The 24,564-nt window shown below is 36.0% G+C and overlaps 1 protein-coding gene across 2 annotated transcripts in view; it reads right to left on the bottom strand.

The window, feature by feature from the left end:
• Positions 1-748: 748 nt before the first annotated feature.
• The window catches only part of Plscr4 (phospholipid scramblase 4), a 40,853-nt gene continuing 17,037 nt past the window's right edge, over positions 749-24,564 (bottom strand). For both annotated transcript variants that reach the window (XM_048794649.1, XM_015486973.2), the window contains 6 exons: positions 15,970-16,205; positions 13,022-13,064; positions 11,764-11,990; positions 8,112-8,273; positions 6,007-6,165; positions 749-3,243 (listed from right to left, as the gene is read on the bottom strand). In XM_048794649.1, coding sequence (XP_048650606.1) covers positions 3,196-3,243; positions 6,007-6,165; positions 8,112-8,273; positions 11,764-11,990; positions 13,022-13,064; positions 15,970-16,205 — 875 coding nt within the window. In that variant the 3' untranslated portion in view covers positions 749-3,195. The remainder of the gene's footprint in view (positions 3,244-6,006; positions 6,166-8,111; positions 8,274-11,763; positions 11,991-13,021; positions 13,065-15,969; positions 16,206-24,564) is intronic.

The raw sequence follows: 24,564 nt of genomic DNA, 5'->3' as shown, positions 1-24,564 counted from the left end.
ACTTTGAACATTAGCCAGCACTTGTCAAACAGCTGAATTTGATATTTGTCTATTAAATCCAGATCTTTGGGTTTTCCAAACTTTCCTCTTTCCATGTAAATTAAATTAAACCTTGAGAATTAAGAGAAAAAAAAATGAGAAGTAGCCAGTTTGTCCCAATAGGGGCAAGATGTCAGTTTCTGGAATAACTGTTTATTCTATATTTGAACTTAATGTTTAATTGGTTGGAAAATTCACCTAGTAAGATAGTCTTGTAACCCATCTCTTTTGCATAATTTCTGGAAAATCTGCTTAAGAAAAAAAGTGCTTTAAATTGCAGTGTTTAGTGACATAGCTGCAAATTCTAGCAGGTTTCCTGCATAATACAATAACATTGCTATCATATTAGAAATTCAAATGCACCTTAAATAACTGGATTAGCTCTTGTAACTAACTTGGTTACATAGAAATCTTAGTTTCTACTGTTGAACACCACAGAAGTGACTTTATGAATACTATATTATATAAAAAGGCAAGGACATTGAATGAGCCTAATCCCTAATCTGAAATTGCTTCAGAAATCCCTTTGGTAAAAAATACTCAAAGAATCATGGACTAGGATCATGGCTCAGTGGTAGAGTATTTGCCTAGCATGTATGAGGCACTGGGTTCGATTCTCAGCACCACATCTAAATAAATAAATTAAAACAAAAGTTCTCAACAACTAAAAAAAAACAACCTCAATCATATCTCAAAGAATTAGGCAGTATTTTACTATTAACCACATTACATTTATTTGAAAGCCAAAACAACATGAGCAATATTTAAAAACACATGCACACATGCATTTTAGAAAAACGGCTTCTGTTTGGTTTTTAGTCCACCTGATTAATTTTACACAATGAAATGCCATTAAGAAATGATAATGTGAACTGTATGTTAAAAATATGATGCATGACATTGTTTTAAAGAAAGAGACATTGTAACTGAAAAAAGATATGTTAATACCATAAAACCTTAAACAGAAAGTAAAATATGTCCTGTTATACTATTAATATGTTTCAGGTCTTTGAATACTGAAAAGTAACAATAAAAAATTCACATACATAAACTTTCTGAATACCATTAGTCTGGTTTTCTGTATAAAATGTCAGACCTCATTACAGAAAACACTTTCCACTTATCTGTTTAGGATCATAATTTCATTTTCAAATATAAGGCAATTATTATTTTAGAAAGCAGCAGCTCTTGCATTTTTTTTTTAAAAAAGCTCTTAGCAGCATGTAAAAACGAATATTACAAATAACTAAGTAAAACAACTTTTACCATTAAAATATTAGTATAATTTTAAAATGAGGCTCCTTTCTTTCATTGCAAAAAGAATGAGGGCTAAGGCTTTCATCTCAAAACACTCCATCTGAGAATACTCAGGTTTGCTTTAGCTAATAAGTCATAGAGGAATGCATCCCATTCTATCGCTGGCTGTGTTGGAAGAACACCGTCCATACCTAGGAATGAAGTGGACAGACAACAGAGTCAAGTCAGTCCATGTATTCATTTAAACACCCTGTTTTTTTTTTTTTTTTTTGTACCCCAGCCCTTTCTTCATGTTTTATTTTGAAACAGGGGCTCTCCAAGTCCCTAGGGCCTTGGTAAGTTGCTGAGGTTGATCTTGGACTTGAAATCTTCCTGCCTCTGCCTCCCAGGTGGCAGGGATTACAGGCATGTACTGCTGTGCCCTGCCCCACTCTGCTTTTAACTACAAAGGAGCACAAGGGATGTTTCGACTCTGTCAGTCCTGCATAATCCTTATTGATAACCTATAGACCATACAGAACTACCACGATGGCTGTGTTTTACTGTTTTCTTCGTGTAAAATTTATGCAATATGTAAATAAAAAGCAGCAAAGCAGTATTAAGCAGCATCAGGATTTGTAGCTTGCACTTTTATAAACCGCTACACAAAATGTTACATTTAAAAATTGAAAATGTATCTACATTTCTTGCCATTGGAGCAGTTTTATGGTCACCTGGGATTTTGAAAGGAAAAAGTCATTTATTTTGTATCACATCCAGTGAGATAAAGAGATTCAACAGACAATATTTGACATTCATGTGTAAGGCATTGGTGACCAACAGACATTCTACATTAAATGTGCAAATTATTATGTATAGATGTATTGAATGCAGGGTTCCTGTAAGGACATTAATGTCCCTACGATACTGAGATCTTGGTTAGCTGTGGTCCTGGTCAACTGTTTTCCTGATAGTCTGATCCTGCCTTTAGATACACACAGCTTCTGATTGTCCATGTCCAGGAATAAAAAAAATAGCATGTAATATATAAAAATTATAATAAAAAAGAATACATGTTTTATTTTGTAATAAAATTGAATTTCTTGCTGAAACTTTTATATACTTGGCAGAATGGGCTTTTTTAGTTTGTTTGTTTTGGGGGGGATTTTTTGGTACCAGGCATTGAATCCAGCGGGGTACTCAACCACTGAGCCACATCCCCAGCTATTGCTTATATTTTATTTAGAGACAGGGTCTTGCTGGGTTGCTTAGGGCCTCACTGAATTGCTTAGGCTGGCTTTAGACTCAAGATTCTCTGCCTCAGCCTCCTGAGCCACTGGGATTACAGGCATGCACCACTGTGCCTGGCCAGAATGAGGTTTGGATATTGGTGCACAAGTAAAAATTTCCTTTTACAATACAATGTAATATTTCCGTCTGTCTACCCTTTGGTCTTTACAGATGAATTATATAATTATTTTTACCAGAAATTGAGTTTGCTTCCTACTAAAGGACATATTAATGGAGAGAAGAAAGGGGAAAGGGCTAGAGATAGAAGCCAGGTCTCAATAGCAGTCTGCCATTTCACTACCTATAGGTGTGGGAACTCTGGATTCATGTTCCCACATCCCAGGGCCACAGCATTAAAAAGCTTGTTTGTGTGTGCTTCCTTGGTAAATGGTCGTCGCTTCTCAGAAGGAATTCCCAGGCCACCGGGTAGACAGATTCTGAGCTGAAGCACATGTTCTGACTGTGGTCTTGGACTCACACTCTCAGTCTGGCTGTCAAAGCTTACCCCCAATACAAAGAATCTGCAAAGCAGAGACATATACTTGCAAATAATTGAGGGTTAACTGTAAGCCTAAGGCAGTTTTTTCCAATTTTTTGCATTAACCATAATTGATGATTGGCTGTGTCTCTCTATCTTGATGAGCGTTGTGGTGGAGACCTTTCAAAGTACATGAAGTCCTGAAATTGGAAAAAGAATCACATGTTGACAGATGGATAAGTACATAGATAATCACATAAAATATGTACACTATTATCCTTTATAATTTACTAGGGGAGTCTCCCATTCCTGTTACAATAAATACATCTAATGAAATCTTTATGAAGAGGAACTTTATGTTAACAGCAGCAATTAAAAATTTGGAAATGTGGTAGACAATAAGCTTTCCATTTTCAGTAGTGATTAACAAAACTTTATCATTAGAAGGAAGAAAAACTTAATAAATCTGAGGATGGTACAACACCAGGAGTAGAATGACAGGCACTGAGAACTGGGAAAAGGGCATTGGCTTGGAGCTACTGATTTCACTAAAAATCACAGAATGAGTACTAGGAAGTAGTGAGAATGATAAATAATATGAAATGATGTAAAATCCATTGAATGCCTAATATCTTCCAAGCACTCTCCTGACTACTTTACTTATGTGATAGCTAATATCCACATCCTTAAAAATGTAAATCTTTTTATCTCTACTTACACATGAGGAAACTGAGGATCTCAAATGCTAAACACTTTGCAAAATATGTACCTAGAATGTGACACAGACATAACATAGTTCTTGAAACACTGGCCAGAGCAATTCGACGAAAGAAATTAAAGGGATACAGATAGGAAAAGAAGAACTCAAATTAGCTCTATTTGCTGATGATATGATTCTATACCTACAAGACCCAAAAAATTCCACCAGAAAACTTCTAGAACTAGTAAATGAATTCAGCAAAGCAGCATATAAAATCAGCACCCATAAATCAAAGGCATTTCTGTATATCAATGAGAAATCCTCTGAAAGGATTTCTACGCCATTTACGATAGAATAAAAAAATAAAATAAAATACTTGGGAATCAACTTAACTAAAGAGGCGAAAGATCTCTACAAAGAAACTACAGAATGCTAAAGAAAGAAATTTAAAAAGACCTTAGAGATGGAAAGATCTACCTTGTTCTTGGATAGGCAGAATTAATATTGTCAAAATGACCATACTACCAAAAGCACTATACAGATTTAATGCAATTCCAATCAAAATCCCAATGACATTCTTCATAGAAATAGAAAAAGTAGTCATAAAATCCATCTGGAAAAATAAGAGATCCAGAATAGCTAAAGCAATCCTTAGCAGGAAAAATGAACCAGGAGGCATCACTATAGCAGACCTTAAACTATAGTAACAAAAACAGCACAGTATTGGCACCAAAATAGATTTACAGACCAATGGTACAGAATAGAGGACACAGAGACTAACCCACATAGTTAGTTATCTTATATTAGACAAAGGTGCCAAAAACGTACATTGGAGAAAAGATAGCCTCTTCAACAAATTGTGCTGGGAAAACTGGAAATCCATATACAACAAAATGAAATTAAACCTCTATCTCTCACCATGCACAAAACTCAATTCAAAGTGGATCAAGGACCTAGGAATTAAACTAGAATCACTGTACCTATTAGAAGAAAAAGTAGGACCAAATCTCCATCATGTCAGAGTAGGCCCTGACTTCCTTTATAATACTTCTATAGCACAAGAATTAAAATCAAGGATCAATAAATGGGATAGATTCACACTAAAAAGCTTCTTCTCGGCAAAAGAAACAATCAGTGAGGTGAATAGAGAGCCTGCATCTTGATAGCAAATCTTTACCCCTCACACATCAGATAGAGCACTAATCTCTAGGATATATAAAGAATTCAAAAATCCTGATACCAAAACAACAAATAACTCAATCAATAAATAGGCCAAAGAACTGAAAAGACACTTTTCAGAAGATGATATACAATCAATCAACAAATATATGAAAAAATATTCAACATCTCAGCAATTAGAGAAATGTAAATCAAACTACTCTAAGATTTTATCTCACTCCAGTCAGAATGGCAGCTATTATGAATACAAACAACAATATGTATTGGCGAGGATGTGGGGGAAAAGGCACATTCATACATTGATGGTGGGACTGCAAATTGGTACAGCCAATATGGAAAGCAGTATGGAGAATCCTTGGAAAAATGGGAATAGAACCCCCATTTGACCCAGCTATCCCATTCCTCGGTCTATACACAAGGGACTTAAAAACAAGCATACCACAGGGACACAGCCACATCAATGTTTATAGCAACACAATTCACAATAGCTAAATTGTGGAAGCAACCTAGATGCCCTTCCAGTAGATGAATGCATAAAGAAAATGTGGTGTATATACACAATTCATCATTAAAAGAGAATAAAATCATGGCATTTGCAGGTAAATGGACAGTGTTGGAGAATATAATGCTAAGTGAAGTTAGCCAAACCCAAAAAAACAAATGCTGAATGTTTTCTCTGATTTAAGGATGCTGATTCATAACGGGGTTGGGGGTGGGGAGAGGCATGGAAGGATTAGATGAACTCTAGATAGGGCAAAGAGGAAGGCGGGAAAGGGAGAGGGTATGGGGAGAAGAAGGATGGTGGAATGCAATGGACATCATTACCTTAAGTACATGTACAAATGGTGTGACTCTACTTTGTATACAACCAGAAATATGAAAAATTGTGCTCTATAAGTATAATATGAATTGTAATGCATTCTACTGTCATATATAACAAATTAAAATAAATTAAATTTAAAAAAGAAAGTGACACAGACAGAGATGGGTCAGTTTTAAAGTTGATTCCCTTTCTACTGTGCTACGCTGCTTCTCATCAGAAGAAATGAATCCCTTGGGATAAGTCAAAAGACAAAAGGCTCACAATGAGGAAGCAAGCTCCAAATATCATGGCTTTCATCTTCACATCCAGGTCCAACGGGAAGTGGATGTCAAAGTGGTCAGCATCTCCCATGTTGGACAACAGACCATTCCACTTACGGATAATGCTGCCAATGCTGGACACACCGTCCAGGGACTGGACCTACAATGACAAGAATGTGACTTGATGAGGATTGAAAAGTATTAAAGCACATGTCTCAGTCTTCCACACACTGCAGTTCATGCTGTGATAGCATAAATTCAGGCAGGAGAAGAATAATCACATAATTTCAAATGAGGATATTATGGCCAAGAAGGATTACATGTTGTAAAACTGGAAACTAACTTGAAATATATCTTGCAATCCTCGGGCGACTGCTCTTTCCTCATCTTCTAGTTGAGCTAGCAGGAGACCTTGTCAGAGTGAGATAGGAATTTGGGGATACAGGAAAAAGAAGATAGACTGAGAAGCATCCAGGAACCTTTGGAATTCAGGAAACCCCCTGAACCTTTGAAATGCAAAACAAGCATTCCTGAGCAACCCAGTCCAAGACTTCCTTCATTCTTGCCCATGTTCTCCTGCAAAAATGATGTCATCATGATGACAATACTTAAACATGGGAAAACTGGCAGGATATTGTATAACTTCAGACTTTACCTCTAATCCAGTTCCTAGCATCTGTACTTCTATAAATATCAACACCCTACACCAAGCAGTGCTGAATCTCCCTCTGGAGATGGCTGAAAATCTCCCTTGAATGTGTATTTCTTACTTTACCCTAAAAGATGCCACTACCCTGTGATAGTCTGCATTCTTTCTTGAATGTGTTTTTGCTCTCCTGAATAAATCTGTGACTCTGACTGGTGCATGCTGAAATTCTTTCCCTTCATGTGTGCCAAAAACTCTAGTGCCCAGAATCAAAGTCCCCATCTCTGGGAACTCCTTTTGTGACTGTGATTGGAATTGATCATTGAATTCTTCTCCATAGAACAAAGGGTGGGAATTGGGAAATGGGAGAAACCTAAGAGCAAAAACAGATGTCATGGTACTGTCCACTAATTGTGGCTTGAGCTTTTGGGAGAGAAATCCACCCTGCCTAAACATACATCAGGATGCCAAAGGGGACCCTAGCTCTCACCACAGAGAGTACACGTGAATGTCCCTTGGCAACAGGAACAGCCTACCCTGCAATTTGGCTTATCAGGATGCCAAAGGGGACCCTAGCTCTCACCACAGAGAGTATACATGAATGTCCCTTGGCAACAGGAACAGCCTACCCTGCAATTTGGCTTATCTGTATTTTCTAGAATTGTCTTTTATAAGTAAGTAGTGTTTAATGATATGGTGATATAAAATGGGAACTTGGGGAAATTTATTGGGCATTATAGGAAATACATAAGAGAGTAATTTCAGTAGATGATAGGTTGGATTGAATTCTGAAGCCTTCAGAAAGGACTCTATATGGAGTTCAGGAAATATTTTAGGAATTTCCTTTGTCAGATTTGCTGATATAAACAATCATTCTGTAAACCCTATGATAAAGGTGAAACAAAGGATTTTTTCTTTCTTGAGAAACTGTTATGATATAATATAATCTATGAGGAGTTTTATCCATGTTGACAGTGTTATCCATTTCTTGAGGGTGCAGGTAGACATCTATCATACACAAAAGCAATTGGCACAACTCGGAGTGCACTACATGTTCTGTGTTACATTGGGCACTTGCATTAGAATCTATATTCCCATCTTGGAAATTCGTAGGAAAAAATGGTCAAGTAAATACAACCAAGAACAGAAAAAAAAATAGATTAGGTCAGATTACTAACTCTCAAAAGTTTTGATGTTTTCAATGATTTATTTTTCTTTGTCAAGTACAAAAACAGAAGCAGGGATGGTGGGGAGCCAAACAAAAAGCATTTCACATTTTGGAAAGTATCAAGTAATCTATTCATAATGACTTGAAAATCATTGCCTGTCAACTGGTTAATGAACACCTTCTTCTTACTCTGTAACTCATTCACATGATAAAATTGTCTAAACGAGATCATTCTGAGTTCTATTAGGGAAAAAAAAAAAAACAGTAGAAACATTATGTTCACGGCATTTACCTCGAAAACAGAGTCGGAGCCACAGCCATAAGTAGAGCAGGGTCCGCGCACTCTCAACACGTTCTCTTTCTTCTCATTCTGGATGCTGTAGACGGCTCTGCACAGGTTCCAGTGCTCTGCCACAAAGCCGATTGTGGCTCCAGGAGGACACTGCACCTCCAACTGCGGAGGCAGCAATCAGGGAGGTCAGGAGGGTGGACACAGATCAATGCAACACACACGCCCACAGCCTAGACATGCTCCTGCACTCAAGGACCAGGGAGATTGGTTCTGGGAGAGGAAGTCTAGGTCTCCTGGGCTATAATTAGAGTTGTATTTTAATAAGCAGCCTTGTGGGATGAGGTCATGCTTCCCTTTGGGACAAAGGGCAGGCTTAATTCTGCTTTCTTATAAGAAGGCCAGCTGTTCAGGCTCAGTGTTCCTAAACTACCCACGTAGCATCGCTTAAATACGCAGCTTCTCCAAGTCAACCCCTAGACAGGTGGACAGGGAGGGGGTGGGGGACCAACCCGAGCATACTGATGCTCATGTTGCTTGTTGTGCTGTATTAGTGTCCTTTGTCTCTGATCTAGGAATCTCATGTCTTCTGACACAATGCATGAAACAGTAATAAGCTAACTTTTAGATTTGAAGTCAGATAAAAGCCAAATCTCAGACTTGTTCATTATAACAAAAAAGGAAAAGGAAAGATGCATTCTGAAAATTGTATGACAGTGGCTCCCTCATCTCCAGGTATATGTTCCAAGACCCCAAGTAGATGCCTGTAAGCACAGTTAGTACTGAAACCCATAGACACTATATTTTTTCTTAAATATAGATACCTATAATAAAATTTAATTTATAAAGTAGGAACAGTAAGAATGTTAACAACAATTATTAATAATAAAATAGAATGGTTATAACAATACTATATACAGTAGTAAAAGATATATGAATCTGGTCTCTTTCAAGTGCCACAGGGCAGGTGACATATACAGCATGGATACGCTGGACAAAGAGATGATTCATGTTCCATATCCCATTGTGCTACTCAGAAAAGCAATTGAAAATGTATGAACTGATTATTTATGGAATTTGTCATTGACATTTTCAGAACACAGTTGACAGCAGGTAACTGAAAGAGCAAAGAAACTGAAATTGCCAAGTGAAACTACGGATGCTAATGGAGGAGGGGGGACTACTGCATTCCAACAGCAGAGTGCATAGGTGGGCAAATACAGCCATTTTTAAAGAGAGTCTTAAAATATTGCCCACTCTTTTGCTTTATTTAATTATCATTACAATATTCCTTTGTCAAACAAGATCTTCCTACTTAATAAGAGTTATAAAGATTTCCAAAGTGAAAGTTCTACTATATCTCTGGTTGAATATGTACTTTTCTAAGAATTCTGGGAAAGGACTATAGAGAACATAGGACAGGACCAGTTTCCTGCACTGTCAAATCAAAACACTCTCCATGTACATAAAGTGATACTTAAACATATAAATTTGATAGTATTGTAAAGGAATATCTCATGTAAGTTTAAGCCTAAGATGTCATCATATCAAAACAGCCTAAAAATAAGTCACTTAAAAAACTCATATCAGGGGATATTACTCAATCATAAAAGGAATGAGGGAATCAATCTGGGTAAAAAACTGCTAATCTTGGTCGCATAATATATGGCTTTGTTTTGTTATATAATGTTTTCTTTTTTTAAAAAAAAAAGTTTAATTTATTTTATCCAATACATAAAAATGTAAAAATTATACGTATTAATTGGGTACCATCTGATGTTTAGGTTCACTAATACATTCTGTAATGTTTAACATTTTAAAAGTCTTGAAATGCCAAAATAACAGAGATGTAGAACAGATTCATGGTTGCCAGGAGTTAGAGATGAAGAGGAAGGAGGAGGAGGAGGGTGGTAATAGAAGATAATTTCTGAGTTAATGGAACTATTTGGTGTCTGTATTGTGGTAGTGGATACAGGAATCTACATAGCTGATAAAACTGCACAAACAAAACACACAAAATAAATTTAAAAATAATAGATAAAATCTAGATCATGTTATGGGACAAAATTCCATAAATTGGGCTGCTTTTGGTTTTGATTTGCTTTTCTCTATCCTGGCTTCTTGTAATCTCAGAAGATTGCATTTATAGGCTTTGATTTAAAACCCAACTCATATATGTGAAGAACAATGCTTACTACATCCAAAAGGGAGGTAGAGATTCATTCCAAATATAAGGCTCTTATCACAAAAATAATAGTTACAATGGAGTATTTGAGAATCATAGATAATATTCACGGACAACTATACCATTTGCCAGGCTTTGTGCTCAGGAATTGATATTTATTTATCACTTGTGCCTCATAACAATCATCCTGTCAGATAGGTACCATTAATGTCTCCACATTACAAGTAAACTAAGGCATGGAGCTGGCAGTGGGTAAATTAATATTTAGTAAATATTGACCCTTAACGTATAATGTAATTATAGGTTACATTATAGTTATTCTGTGAGATAGTGCCTACCCAGAATATGAATCAGAGACTCAAGAGGTTCAGTAAATTGTCCAGATTGATGTGGACTAGAATATATGGGCAATGACCAAACAGACTCTATTTACCCTGAGACTCCACATCATGTAAGAAATGCTTCTCCCATGGGGAAGTCCCAACTCTGTACCCATTAATAGTTGCCTAGCATAGCATATTCAGCAACACAAAATTGCAATTCTTATACAATGTAAAAGTGTTCTCTTTGGTTCCCATTTTTCTTGGGCAATGTACCTTGTCTGAGAATGATTATCTAGATGTTAGTAACCATTCTTTAACTTGTGCTCAACTAGGGTCACTTTGACCCACTTTCCTTCTGCTTATGACGATGGAAAGTCCCATGAGAAACTCTGAATGAGAATGAAAATATGATTAAGGACATTGCATTGTTTCGCTAATGGCTTTATTTAGCTTCTGTACCCCTGCTTGCTTGCTTGTTGCTATGCCAACCTGGATGCGTTTTTTGTGGGTTTTTGCCTTTAAATACCCTAAAATGTTGTGACTCAGGACTGTTTCCTGCAGAGACAGTTTGGGTCCTATAGAAAGCAGTCAGACAATAAAGACTCTTAAATTTGGACAAAGCTGGGACTTGGTGTGATTTCTAAGCGACCTGCCCTATAACAAGTGGTGTATATGGAATTCAAACTCTAGTTGGCCTCTCTCTAAAACTGCTTTTCTTTTTCCCGTAGCAAACAACAATCCTAAAACTGCATAGATAAGTAACCAAATCATAACTCAGCACTCTGGTTCCAGCTGCGAAGGCACTTCATTGATTTAAGCTTCTCCTTCTCTCCAGAAAGGTGTGAATTGTGATGGGTAGTGTAAAGATATTCGCACTCCCTTCCATTCTAAAAACATCTGTTATTCTTTGCATTGCCTTATGCAGAGATATGTAGGTGTGACTACTGTCAATCTCTACAAATTCTCCAATTCAGTAGACAGAAACTTAGAATTGACATCATTGCCCAAACAACCTTAATTTGTCCTTGACCCGTCAACTAGCACTTGAAAAGCATGAACTGCAAAAAAAAAAAAAAAAAAAACAGGTTTCCCCATATGGTGGAGGCTGGATCAGGAAGAGACAATGTCTGAGACTGCCCTTCTCTACCTCTTGCCTGGCTGAGGGGCAGCAGAAGCAGCAGCAGGTGCATCGGAAAGGTCTCTGCATCGTCATGATCTCTCGTCCCATGAAGTCAATGACCCTGAGGACGAAGGGCCTTAGCGTCCGATAAGCATTCCTGGTAAAGTCATCGGTATCTTCATTTACAATGTAAACCATCTGGTCTGCACTGTTTTTAATATCATATCTGTTATTGGTTTCGAAATTTGTCATCTCTGAAAGATAAAATGAGAAAAATATATTAAACTATAATCAGTTAAAATGGACCTCAAGAAATCTTTGTTTAGGGGGAAAAAAGAACTCTTTTTTTATAAATATTTTAAGTCATAGATGGACACAATTCCTTTATTTTATTTATATGTGGTGCTGAGGATCGAACCCAGTGCCTCACATGTGCGAGGTAGGTGCTCCACCACTGAGCTAGAACACTGGCCTCTTGGTATAGTATTCTTAGGGACTTAAAGCAAAACAGATTTGTAACAATTTCAGGTGAAATATATTCAATTGATTAGAAGGCAAAAAAAACATTCATATGACCAATAAGTATTAGTTAATTTTGAAAATTTAGAACATTTCCTATATTCAGTATAAAACAATTTTAAAAGTGCTTCTACATAAAAGCAAATATGAAAATAATATTCCTGAGGTATCTGAATTAAATAAATTACATGTTAAACTGTGAATTAATCAGCTCAAGAAATATGCTGAAATGACTAGGGTCATTACTAGTTACAAGGAAAGTCAGAGGTTCTATGTGGTGGCCAAGTCAATATGCAGAGATAGAACAGACAGGTCAGCCATTTGAACAGGTGGAAAGGGAACAGGCTTGATCTTGACTGTGACCATTTCTTTCCACTTCCAATGCAAAGATTCAGAACTCAGTAGATTTAGATTCTGTCCCCAACATTGCCATGATTAGCTAACTGTGGGGCTCCTGGCTAACTTATTTGATCTCCTTTCTCCTTTTATTTATCACTGAGAGGTGAATATGAAGGAGAAAGTATAAGTAAAAGGTAGAACACACTGATCAGATAAAACATAAATTCTTTTCAAACCTAAGAGCTTATATGATGGATAAATAAAACTATACAAAATAATTTGCTTTATTGTTTTCTTGAAGTCAAGGTAATATTCTTCTCTCTTTGAACCACTAAAACCCCATCAATGTAAAAAAGGAACCAGATATTTGATCATGCAGATTTTCCCATGATCAATACACTGCTGAACACAACAAAATTATACATACGTTCAATAGGCTCAAAATGCTGAAGAACGTGTATGTTGTCCAGCTGTGGGAACAGAACAAAACAATTAGAATGTAAAAAAATATCCAATCTATTTAGAATTAAAAAATAAAATGGTGAGACAGGTATCAAAATATATCAAGTGATATCTGATATATTTATTCCACTCAATTTTTTAAAAAAAATCTTTTTGAAATTGAGTGGAATAAAAAAACTATCAACTGAAATTAGTTTATCTGCATCTGATCAGAAGAATATTAGCAGAGTTTTCCAGATAAGAAAAACACTCCTCCAGTTTGACTTTATAAAAAAAAAAAAAGCTGGCTGATACATCAGAAAAACATCTCATTGCTATAGTAACAGCATCTAGAAGAAGAAGTGTTTACATAGATTTTTCCTAGATCAGCTAGTAATTACCTGTCTCTCTCTCTGACTTGTCATCCATAGATGTGCCTCTTAGGCAGTTCAGGGTGAGTTGACATGTTTCAGGCACCAGAAGGAATTCTCTCAGTGGCTTAGAGCAAAGGAACCAAGGGTGAAGCTCCCCAGGGGGTCTTCATTTATACATTATTCCTCTGGTGCCTCTGGAAAAGGTTTATACACCAAAGGCTGGTCCACGAGAGCAGAAAGAGCATGAACAGGGCTTGGGGAGAGGAGAGGAAGCATCCTCACTTAGAGATACTACTTTAATTTAACTTAGAATCATTCTAGGCATAAAGAGTTTGATGGGTCCATTATCTGTTATACTTAAATATTCTAGCAGAACAGAAGCAATCTCCTTGAGGACAGACTGATCATTATCTGTACAATTTTAGATCATTGAGATCATTGGACCATTCCTAATCCCTGAGCCCAGAACATGTCTGGAATGCTGTATTTCACTAAATATTCATCAATATGTTAACTGGGGAAAAATATATGATTGCCGTGGTAACATATAAGATTTAAGATAACTGGGTGTGAACATTTTGTGGTATGATTAATTACATAGGGTGTAGAAAGACATAACTGATATTAGTTAAAATATTTTTCTTATATAAAATCCTCAATCAAGTGATGCGGCCTAAACATATAAAATATCAAAAGTAGCTACCAATATAGGTAAAATTTCCATTTAAAAAATCCATGATATTAAAATGCGGAATTAAAGTAAATATTCATTCAATGGTGAAAGTGTCCATTGCAGAGAAAAATATTCTGAGAATTAGATGCCTATGAATGTGTGGAAGAAGTTTGCCCAGCAAGACACTATGCAGGAAAAGGAGATATTTGAGCAGTTGGTGAAGTCATCGGCAAAGCCAGTATTCTGGAAATAATATGACCCTGCTGTGGACTATTATTAAGTCTTGTTAGTCTTGAAAAAGCATCATACAACCTTCACGTGAGCTCTCAAAAAGACCAGCAGAAAAATGACTGTCTCTATGTCTTGTGCTTACTCACAGGGGTGTCTTTAACAAACACTAATACAGCCGTCATCCACTGGGTACACCCTGTGTACCAAAAATATCAGGGATATAACAACCATTATCTCATTAAAAATTCTCACTACAACTTCATAGAGTGGCATTAGGAAAGTTATTCAGAGTTTTAGTTAGCAGGGAGGTAGATATGAAATTAAAGACCAGGTTTTAATAAAACCTTGTTTTATTTGTTTCCTTTTTTCAAGTTTTTTAAACATATAACATTCCTAAAAGGGAAATTGAACTCATAAAAAATGCTACTTTAAAGTCCATTACAGTAATAGCAGAAATTGTTCTTCTAATACTTAAACAAAGCCAGACAATCGTGAAAGAGACATGACTCCAAAAGATACTGGATTTCAGAGAGAAATTTCTGTATTTTTAATCTAGTACAGAAATGAAGGTGCCTAAATTTGATTCACTGTAAAACTTTCATAAGCTTTTGAAGTAATGCAGGGTTTATGCCACCATTTTGAATGACTGGGTTTGTTTTATTTTTAATCTACTCATACAGTAATTGAATAAAAAATTTGGCTCATGTACACTTCAACTTTTCCTGATCTTACTGTATTGACTTTCATACATTAACACTGTAACACTGTACCAGTGGTTTTCAACACACAGTATTAACAGATCCTTATCAATATGTGGAATTGAAAAGAGAAACTGGCAACTCCAAGAAAAACTCAGTTGACTACCTGGGGAGATATATGCTGGATTGGGAAGGCCTTACTTATAATATATTTCAACACCTTCTTTTTTTCAAAAGCAAACAAGAGTCAGACGATTCAGAAGAAATTTTACCATTAGTTTTATCTTACTTTCATTAAGCAGGTTTTTTGAGTTTTTGACACAGGGCTTTAAACAATACCACTTGTACACTTTACACATTGCCCCAGTTTCTTTAAAATGATTTTTATTACAGAATTGTAATTATTTGTAATATTTGGGTTCCTTTTGACAAAATTATACATACAAGGAATTTTATTTCAATCTCCCCTCACCACCATTTTTGCCCTAGTTTGAGGTCTGAGATCTTGATGGCTCCAGAATGCATATTCAGGTAGAAATTTGGGACTCATTGTTTCTAATTATATGGAGGGGATCTCTGGAACTTGGCCAGAAGCAATACCCTCACCTTGGAAGGTCTCCTATTTTTATTTACATTGTATGTGTTTGGGGGTCACAGGAAGGGATAAGAAAAATCATGGGTAATGAGCAAAAGCTACGGGCCAAGGCACTCAGTAATTTCCCAAGAGGCCATATGGAATATCCAAAATGTGAATCTGATTCCTTTATGAAGGCCACACTCATCCCACCAAAATCATCTATACTCACTGTTCCTCTTCCACATTTCTGAAATCATTACCAGCTTCCTACCGTCTCAATAAACAAGGCTCTGTCATCACTGAGTAACCCAGACTTTTGTCCCTTGTTGGAGCTCCATGGTCACACTTCATGGGAAAACAATTTAGAGTTGGGTGGAGTACCTGAATTAAGTATTCCAGGCCAAGAGGGCAGTTTGGCATGGGTGATGGCCGTGGCATCCATGGAACTGGAATAAGCTGATTGGGCCCAGGATATTTGCCAGGCTGATACTGGATAGGATGGGTACTACCAGTTGGTTGGTACAAGGGAAAGGCGCTGGGCAGCTGTGGACCGTAGTATCCCATAGGCAATCCGCCTGGGTAGCCTGCAGTTGGAGGGACAGCCGGTCCAGGGGGTCCTGGGTTAAAAAACAAATGCAAGCATCATATATCATTAACACTTCAGAATACTGAAAGCGAGTGTGATTTATTTATTTTTTTAATGAAGATAAAATGGACCATGCAACATCTTCCTAAAAATAACATGCTGTGCTGGGCCAGATGGTGCACACCTGTAAATCCCAGTGACGTGGGAGGCTGATGCAGGAGGATCACAAATTTGAAGCCAGCCTCAGCAACTTAGCAAGATCCTCTGCAAATCAGTGATACTCTGTCTCAAAATAAAAAATTAAAAAAAAAAATTTAAAGGAGGACTGGGGGTAAAACTCAGTGGGAGATTACCTATAGGTTCATGCCTAGTATAAAAAAAATTTTTAATTTCATTTTCTGAGTGTGTACCATCTACCAACCATGTACTAAGGGGATTTATTTATATATTAATTCATTTAATTCTCTTAAATGTTATAAGATAATTACAAAAATAAGGATTGAAACATGAACATGCTAGCCTCAAATGCATTAGATTCTCTCTTTGGAGATAATATATACACTTCATTAGTTCTCATAGGTTAGTTAGTACAAGGCCTAGTACATAATTACCACTCTAAATTTTTATTGTTATATTTGTTATTTTTTAAGTTTAGAAAAAAAGTAAGTTCTATTTTACTTCAAAGGGATGGTCTAATGACCATCTCTTTAATTGAGCTTTGATTCAATCACAAGTTTTTAAATCCTCCTCTAGATCTCAGACTCCTCCTCGATTCTGACATCATTTAAATTTCTTAAGCAATAAGACTGAGTGGCTTAAGCAATAAGCGCTTCTTTCTCTTATTTCTGAAAACTGTAAAGTCCAAACTCCTGTGCCAGCCTGATCAAATCTGCTGAGAGCCCACTTCCTGTTTTCCAGGGGCCGCCTTCATGATGTCTTTTCATGGAAAAAGAATCCTCCTTCCTGGGTCACTTCTTAAAAGAGCACCAATCCCATGATGAGGACTCCACACTCATAACCTAATTACTTCTGAGAGATTCCACTCTGAGCACGATCACCGTGGGGATTAGGGCTTCAACAGGTAAATTTCAGGGGGACACAAACAGTTGATCCACAGTACTTATCTATCCACCATTTCTCCCCACTCCACCTTCAAAACAGAATTGATGAATTTTGTCTTTGTCACTATAAGTCAGTTAAGGGATCTGGATTTCCTTAAAGAGATACAATATTGTATTAAGAGTAATGAAGATGATGAATTACCATACATCAACTGATGTGTGACTTTAGGATGTTTTTATTATACCAAATGTCTAAAATAAATAATTTTTTAAAATAATTGTCATTAATAATTTTTTCATTCTTTTGCTTTGCCAATTTTTACAATTAATTAATTAAAGTCTGCAAGTAACTGAGCCGTGGTTGCCTATCAAGATATGCAACAGATTCTGCTACCTCTAATGTTTTATAAACTTAACTGAAATCTCATTGGTGTACATGTTTATATTTATGCCCGTATTATATAGTATTGACTACCCCACCTTTGTAGCAACCTTGGAAATTGCAAACTGTAAGTTCTCTAAATTTTTATTCAAGATTGTTCAAGATATTCTGAGTCTATTACATTTCTATGTATTTTTTTAGAATTTGTCAAGCCTACTGGGAAACTGGTAAAAATTGTGTTAAATCAGTAGATCAATTTGTGGAATATCACCATTTAATGATATTTACTTTTCAAATCTACAAACAAGGAATTCCTTCCCATTTATTTAAATATTATTTCAACAAAGTTTATAATATTCATTGTGCAAGTCTTATAATTTCATTAAACTTAATCCATATTATTTTTATTTCTTTACTTATTTGAGTCAATTGTTGTCACTATGTTGTCCAGGCTGGCCTTACACTCCTGGTTTTAGGCAATCGTCTGGTCCCATCCTCCTGAGTAGCTGGGACTACTGGCACGTGTCACTGTACTTGGATTATTTTATTATTTTTGATGTTACTGTATGTAGAATCATAATTTTACTTTTTTTTTTCAAATTGTTCATGGCCAGTGTAAAGAAATTTATTTAGCTGGGCATGGTGGCACATGTCTATAATCCCAGTGGCTTGGGAGGTTGAGACAGCAGGATTGCGAGTTCAAAGCCAGCCTCAACAATGATGAGGTGCTAAGCAACGCAGTGAGACCCTGTTTCTAAACAAAATACAAAAATAGGACTGAGGATGTGGCTCAGTGGCTGAATGCCCCTGAATTCAATCCTTAGTACCTCCCCCAACAAAAAGAAATTTAGTTGGCTTTTTATATATTGATTGTGTGTGGGTGTGTGGGTGCATGCATGCTCCTTAGGGAGGATGGATATATATATATATATATATATATATATATATATATATATATATATATANTATATATATGAAGGATGGATATAAATATATATACGCCTAGGCTTTATTTTGTTTTATATATATATCCATTCTTTATATGTGTGTGTGTATATATATATATATATATATATATATATATCCTGAAAATAGAGATAATTTTGCTTCTTGCTTTCAATACGGATGCCTTTTATTTCTTTTCCTTGCCTAACTTCCCTGGATAGGACCTCCAGTACAATGATGTATAGAAGTACCAAGAGAAGATGTCTTGTCTTGTTCTTGATCTTAAAGGGATCAAGAACAATCATTACTATTAAACACATTGTTAGTCGTGGGTTTTCTAAGATGATCTCTATCATTTTGAAAAGTTCCTTTTTATTCCTGACTTGTTGACTGTTTTAATCATGCAGGATGCTGGACATTTTCAAATGTTTTCTCTGTATCTATTGATGTAATCTTGCAGTTTTTTTCTCCTATATTCTATCAATAAAGCATAAAATTTGAATAACTTTCATACGACAAACCAATCTTTCACCCTTAAAATGAATTCCAAGTGTACTTCCTTTGTTAGGTTGCTGGACTTGGTTCCCTAGTATTTTGTGGAATACACCTGAATCTATTTATGGAAAGGTTGGTCTGTGGTTTTCTCCTTTGTGATGTCTCTATCTAACTTTTCTAGCTGAATAATATTGGCCTCCTAGAATGAGTTCAGAAGTACTAACTATTCTTCCAAGGGATTTGTATCAAATTTTTTTTTTGTTAAACACTTAGAAGAATTCACTAATGAATCCATCTGGGCCTAGGCTTTATTTTGTAGGAAATTTTTAAGTTATTAATTTAATCTCTATACTTGTTATATAGGTCTTTTCAGGTCAATATTAAATCATTTTAGTAAATTTCTATTGCTTGTATCTTGGGTAAAATGGAATTTGTACATTTTATCTAGGTTTTCTGATTTGTTGGCATACAATTTCATAGTATTACATTATAATACTTTTAAATTTCTGCAACATTGGTAGTAATATCCTGACTCTCATTTTTAAGTGAAGCAATATGAGTATTTTACTTATTTTTTTAACCCTTGGTCAAATCTGATTTAAAATTGCTTAACTTTTAAATTTTTTTTTCAGAGAATTGACTTTTGATTTTTCCTATTATTCTTTTCTCTATTTCATTTATTTCTGCTCTAATCTTTATTATGTCATATTGCTTGATTTAAGTTTCTTTTCTCTTTTTTCTTTTTTTGGCAGAAAATTGAGTTATTGATTTGAAATCTTTGTTCTTTGTTGAAATGTGTTTATAGGTATAGATTTCTGAGTAATACTTCAGCTACATCTTACAAATTTTGTATACTGTGTTTTGTTTTCTCATTTCTCTTGAGATAGTTTTATGCTTACAGAAACTTTAAGGTGTTTTTAAATATCCTCATATTGATTCATTTTTCAGATTTAAATTTCTCAAATTTCCCTCCCTTATTCCTGATATTTAACTTTATTGCATTGTGGTATGAGCACATGCTCTGTTGGATTTCATCAGCTTGACATTTACTGAGCCTTGTTTTCTGTGCTAACCAGTTGTCCATCCCTGAGGTTGTCCTCTGTGGACTGAGAAGTGTACTCTGCTGTTATTGGGTCAAGTCATCTACAGATACCTGCTATGTCTAGATTGGTTTGTAGTGTCTCCATCTTCTGTTTCCCTTTTGGTCTTCTTGATCATACACTGTTCTATTCATGATTTCAAGTAGGATGTTACTGTCTACAACTATTATTTTTTGTATTATCCATTTTGCTCTTAAGTTCTGTCAGTTTTTCCTTCACATATTTGAAGTCCTTTTTATGTAAATACATATATAATTGTTCTTATTGTTCAACTGATCCTTTATTATTTAGAACTATCCTTTATGTCTAGTAACATCTTTTGTCTCAAAGCATATTTTTCTTATATGGATAGCTATTTCAGTAACACTTATCAACATTAAGTTTGAGAAACACAGTTTTGATGTGGTGTCTTACAAACTGAAAATGCATTTGTGGACAATAAAATCAATTTAATGATCCAAATTTCAATTTTTAAAATAAAATGATATAGACTAGACTAAAATAAAAAAGAAACATTCAAACTTTATTGCCAGTATACTAGATGCTCACTGTATTGAGCATGACTTGGTGTTAGTTATATATAAGTGTATACAAGTGTATCTGCATATGCATTGTACACTATGGATGGGTTCTGGTAGCTAACCCACCCATAATTAACATCATCAATAATGTTTGAAGCCAATATCTTAGAGAACTTTTACTAATCGATATAAAGGAAACTAAGATTCTGTTGTGGAACTGAGAAGATGGAGACAAAGTTAAATCATCAAGGTCTGTTGGACAAGAGCTTCTTTACCATGGCTGAAGAGATTTCTCCGCAGATTTCCTCCTTGAGGGGGAAAAAAAAATCTAAATATAGTTTAAAGTGTGGTTTCTTTTTGAAGATTAAATTGTGTCCTTATAATGTGCATATGTACATATATGTGTTTTCTTGAGTATCTGCTCAAAAATTATTGGATTGTCAGTCCACAGGGAAGCAGGAAGGTGTTAGAGGTAAGTATACTGAAGTTTTACCTCGTGCCCAGATAATGTACTTGAGGGAACAAAGAATGGGACTGAGAGGTCCAACTTGGACTGTGTGGTTGGAGCCACATCAGTGGTGTGTATTTCTCCAAATTATTCAGGTTTTGGTGGCTGTGGGACTATAAGACTAGGAAATCTGGCGTCTTTGGCAATCAAAGATACAATGCCACAGAGCTGGTACAGTGTAGGGACTGATAGCTCCTGAAAAATGGAGCCAGCCCCATGGACAGCTGACCATGAAAAGTCCACTCCTGCAAAAGGAAAAGGACTTTTTGAGAGAGGAGGAGACCATATTGTCTCCCTGAGCCCCAAGAACTAGATCCCAGACATCAAGCAGAGAAGGAAGAACTCCTGTTAGACAGCTTGGCTGATGATGCAAAAACAACACAAGAAAGATTGTAGAAAGCACTTACTGAGCTCCTATACTCCAAGAACTGCCTTAATGAACTTACAAATATTAAGTATTCTTATACTTATATCAATCTGTGTGTAGGTACTATTATTATCTTTAATTTATAGAGGGGGAAACTGAGAGATAAGGAGGTTAAGTAATTTACTAAGGGTCACTGCGTGATAGGTGGCAGAAACAGAAATTGAATTCAAGTATTTTGACTGCAGAGGTACCCAGCCTTCATTCAATTATGCTAATACTCAGAAATAAGGAAGAACTCCCAAAAGGGGACTCTGTGGAGGGCTTGGACCTCCAGACTGGAAAAGCAACCCTAGGTAGTAGCTATTTAAGGTTCTTAAGTTATGCATCACACAATCTACATGCCCCCCCCCTACACACACACACATATATACTGGGAAATCACTGGGGCAAAGAATTGTTCTGGAGTCAACCAATGCTGACAGAGCTCAGGAAGTGACATTCACCAAGTTCTTTGGAATGAGATATAGAGCACACCTACACTTGTGCAAGCCAAACTGGACAAAGGCTTTGAGTCCTACGATGTGGACATTAATCCTGCTTAAGGTTAGAAACAGAAAGAGGTACAAACACATGACTGTCTTTAAGGACACCCAATCCTGAGGAAGATACACAGATTAGTAAGAAAAAAAGTGAATGGGTATCATGAAGCAAATAACTGCTGTAATAATAGATGCATGCATAATGTGTTATGGGATTAGAGAGGAGAGACACTTACGCTATGTAGAGAAGGTACACTGTGACATAAATGACACATATTGGAGCCAGCCAGCACCTCCTTGATGAGGAAAGATTTCACTGGAAAATAGACCAGATTGAGCAGGTGAACAGAAGAAGCTTTGCACTATAGAGAGAGAGAAGACTGTGTATGGAGATTCAGTAAACAAAGAAAGACAGGTGGGAGTATAGAATAGGGAAGATCTTACTAACGTGCTTGAACTCAGTATGTCAGTAAAATGGAAAGTGGAGTGGTTGTTTTATGTTTAGAACTCTTTGTATATGAGAGGGTTAGATTAGATAGAGGATCACTATGAGCGTCCAAATGGAAGGAAGGATGTTTGACAGTGGTGAAAGGAACAGATGTGCAGAAATCATAATTAACATCTAAGAGAGACAGTGGTGACTTAGCAGCAGGCTGGGTGTGTGGAAAGAATTTCTGGCTTGGGCTCTTACGAGCCTGCAGAATAGGGAGAAATGGTATGAATTTGGGAGCAAGATGAAGAAGCTAGATGGAGGACTGTTGAGTTTGAGAACTCATAGCTATCCTGAGGAAGCAGTCTACAGGCTGTTGGAGATGTAAGTTTAGAGCCCAACAGACTGAAATGGGTCAGGGACCTGAGACTCACAATGCAAACGAAAGCACTGGTGTTTCAAAGATCACTTATGAGGGCCTGTGAGAGGAGGGCGAATGGAGGAGGTGAAAGTGGAGGCTGGACAGAGCTGAGCATCAAGGAATGCCAAGAATCACCAGTGCCTCAGGGAAGGCATACAGAGTTCCTGATGGAGGCTGAACGAGAGTGAGCAGAAAACAGAGAGAATAACGGTGACTACAAAGGAGATCCACTTGGAGCTGCGTTAGATGAAAAGGCCTACAGCCGTTAGACCACAATGTAGTCAGCATTATATGACTAAAAGTTACACAAATTTCCTAAAGATTACTAGTCATCATATCACTTTAATGATATAAGGTACATAATAATTATCACACCATAGGAATTACTAATCAATATTCAGTTTGCTGAGTTGATTATTAATACACCATGTACTTTTAATATAAAACCAGAGCATGTAATAAAATTTTGAGTTAATGAATCAAAAAAGAAAATTATAATTTACATTAGGGGACTTATTCAGTATAATGATTATATTTCTAAGAAAAATTATTTACAAATTTTATGTAAATAAATGGATTTTATTATAAGTATGTATTATCTAGAGTTAAGAGAAGTGAGAAAAAAAATTATGTGTGGAGAACTAGTATATTATTCTCCATTCTGAGCTTTGAAACTGACCTTACTGGTTCTGATTGGTTCTGCAAGAAAACATAACAGAAGAAAGCAAAACAACACATTTAATTTTGTGTAACAAGAGTCTCACACTTCCATAAAATAAAGAACTCTTATAAAGAACTATCCTACCAAAACTAGTATGAGAAACCGTACCATATGGGATTTGAGTTTTCCTGGTTATATTGTATATTACCATTCTTTCTGATTTTAAAAAATCATGCCATTTCCTTTTCCAGTAGAACTACATATAACAATGATTTATTTATTCTTCTAAATAAGAATAGTGACAAACTAATTTTTAGTAAAAGCACATATCTGGTACTATAATGCAAGTGAATATTACAGAATTAAATTTAAATGAATTTGTTAAAACCAAGTATCTCAAGCACAGTGTTTCAAGTTTCTTCCTGTGAATTACCAGAATACAGTTTATGTCATAAGTCCCTGTTTTCCCCCAGCCCACTGGGTAGTGATCAGAGAGGACTTTTATTATATGTTTAGAACTGAAAATTCACTGGTTGCATGCTCTGCACTCCTAGTATTTTTTCAACATATATAGTCATTTCACTTGAAGGGATGTCTTCTATTCTTTAACTAGTTTTTTTGACATTGAGAAAAATAGGTAATTTTGCAGATGAGCAATGTGATTTACAACCAGTGTTTGCTTCTTAGGAATGGCAAACTTTTCACTTTAATGGATCCAGAGTGATTGCTGAATATAAAATAGGTTATGTACACTGTTTTTCACTGAAGTTAAATACAGAGAAATGGTTAAATAAAGTGCGGCTGGACCTTAGGAGTGTCAGTATGCGGATTTGGGAACGGTTGGCCAGTTATAAGGTGCTATAATGGATCTCATCTGCAGGACAGGAATATAATTTAGGAAAAGGTCAAGGAAGGTCCGCTGTTTTGGGGCCCAAGGACACCCGAGCTCCATGGCTAATA

Source organism: Marmota marmota, unplaced genomic scaffold, assembly GCF_001458135.2.
Source record: "Marmota marmota marmota unplaced genomic scaffold, marMar, whole genome shotgun sequence".
NCBI classification, from domain to species: domain Eukaryota; kingdom Metazoa; phylum Chordata; class Mammalia; order Rodentia; family Sciuridae; genus Marmota; species Marmota marmota.
The sequence above is the reverse complement of the archived record's forward strand: the minus strand, read 5'-3'. Positions and strand labels throughout refer to the sequence as shown.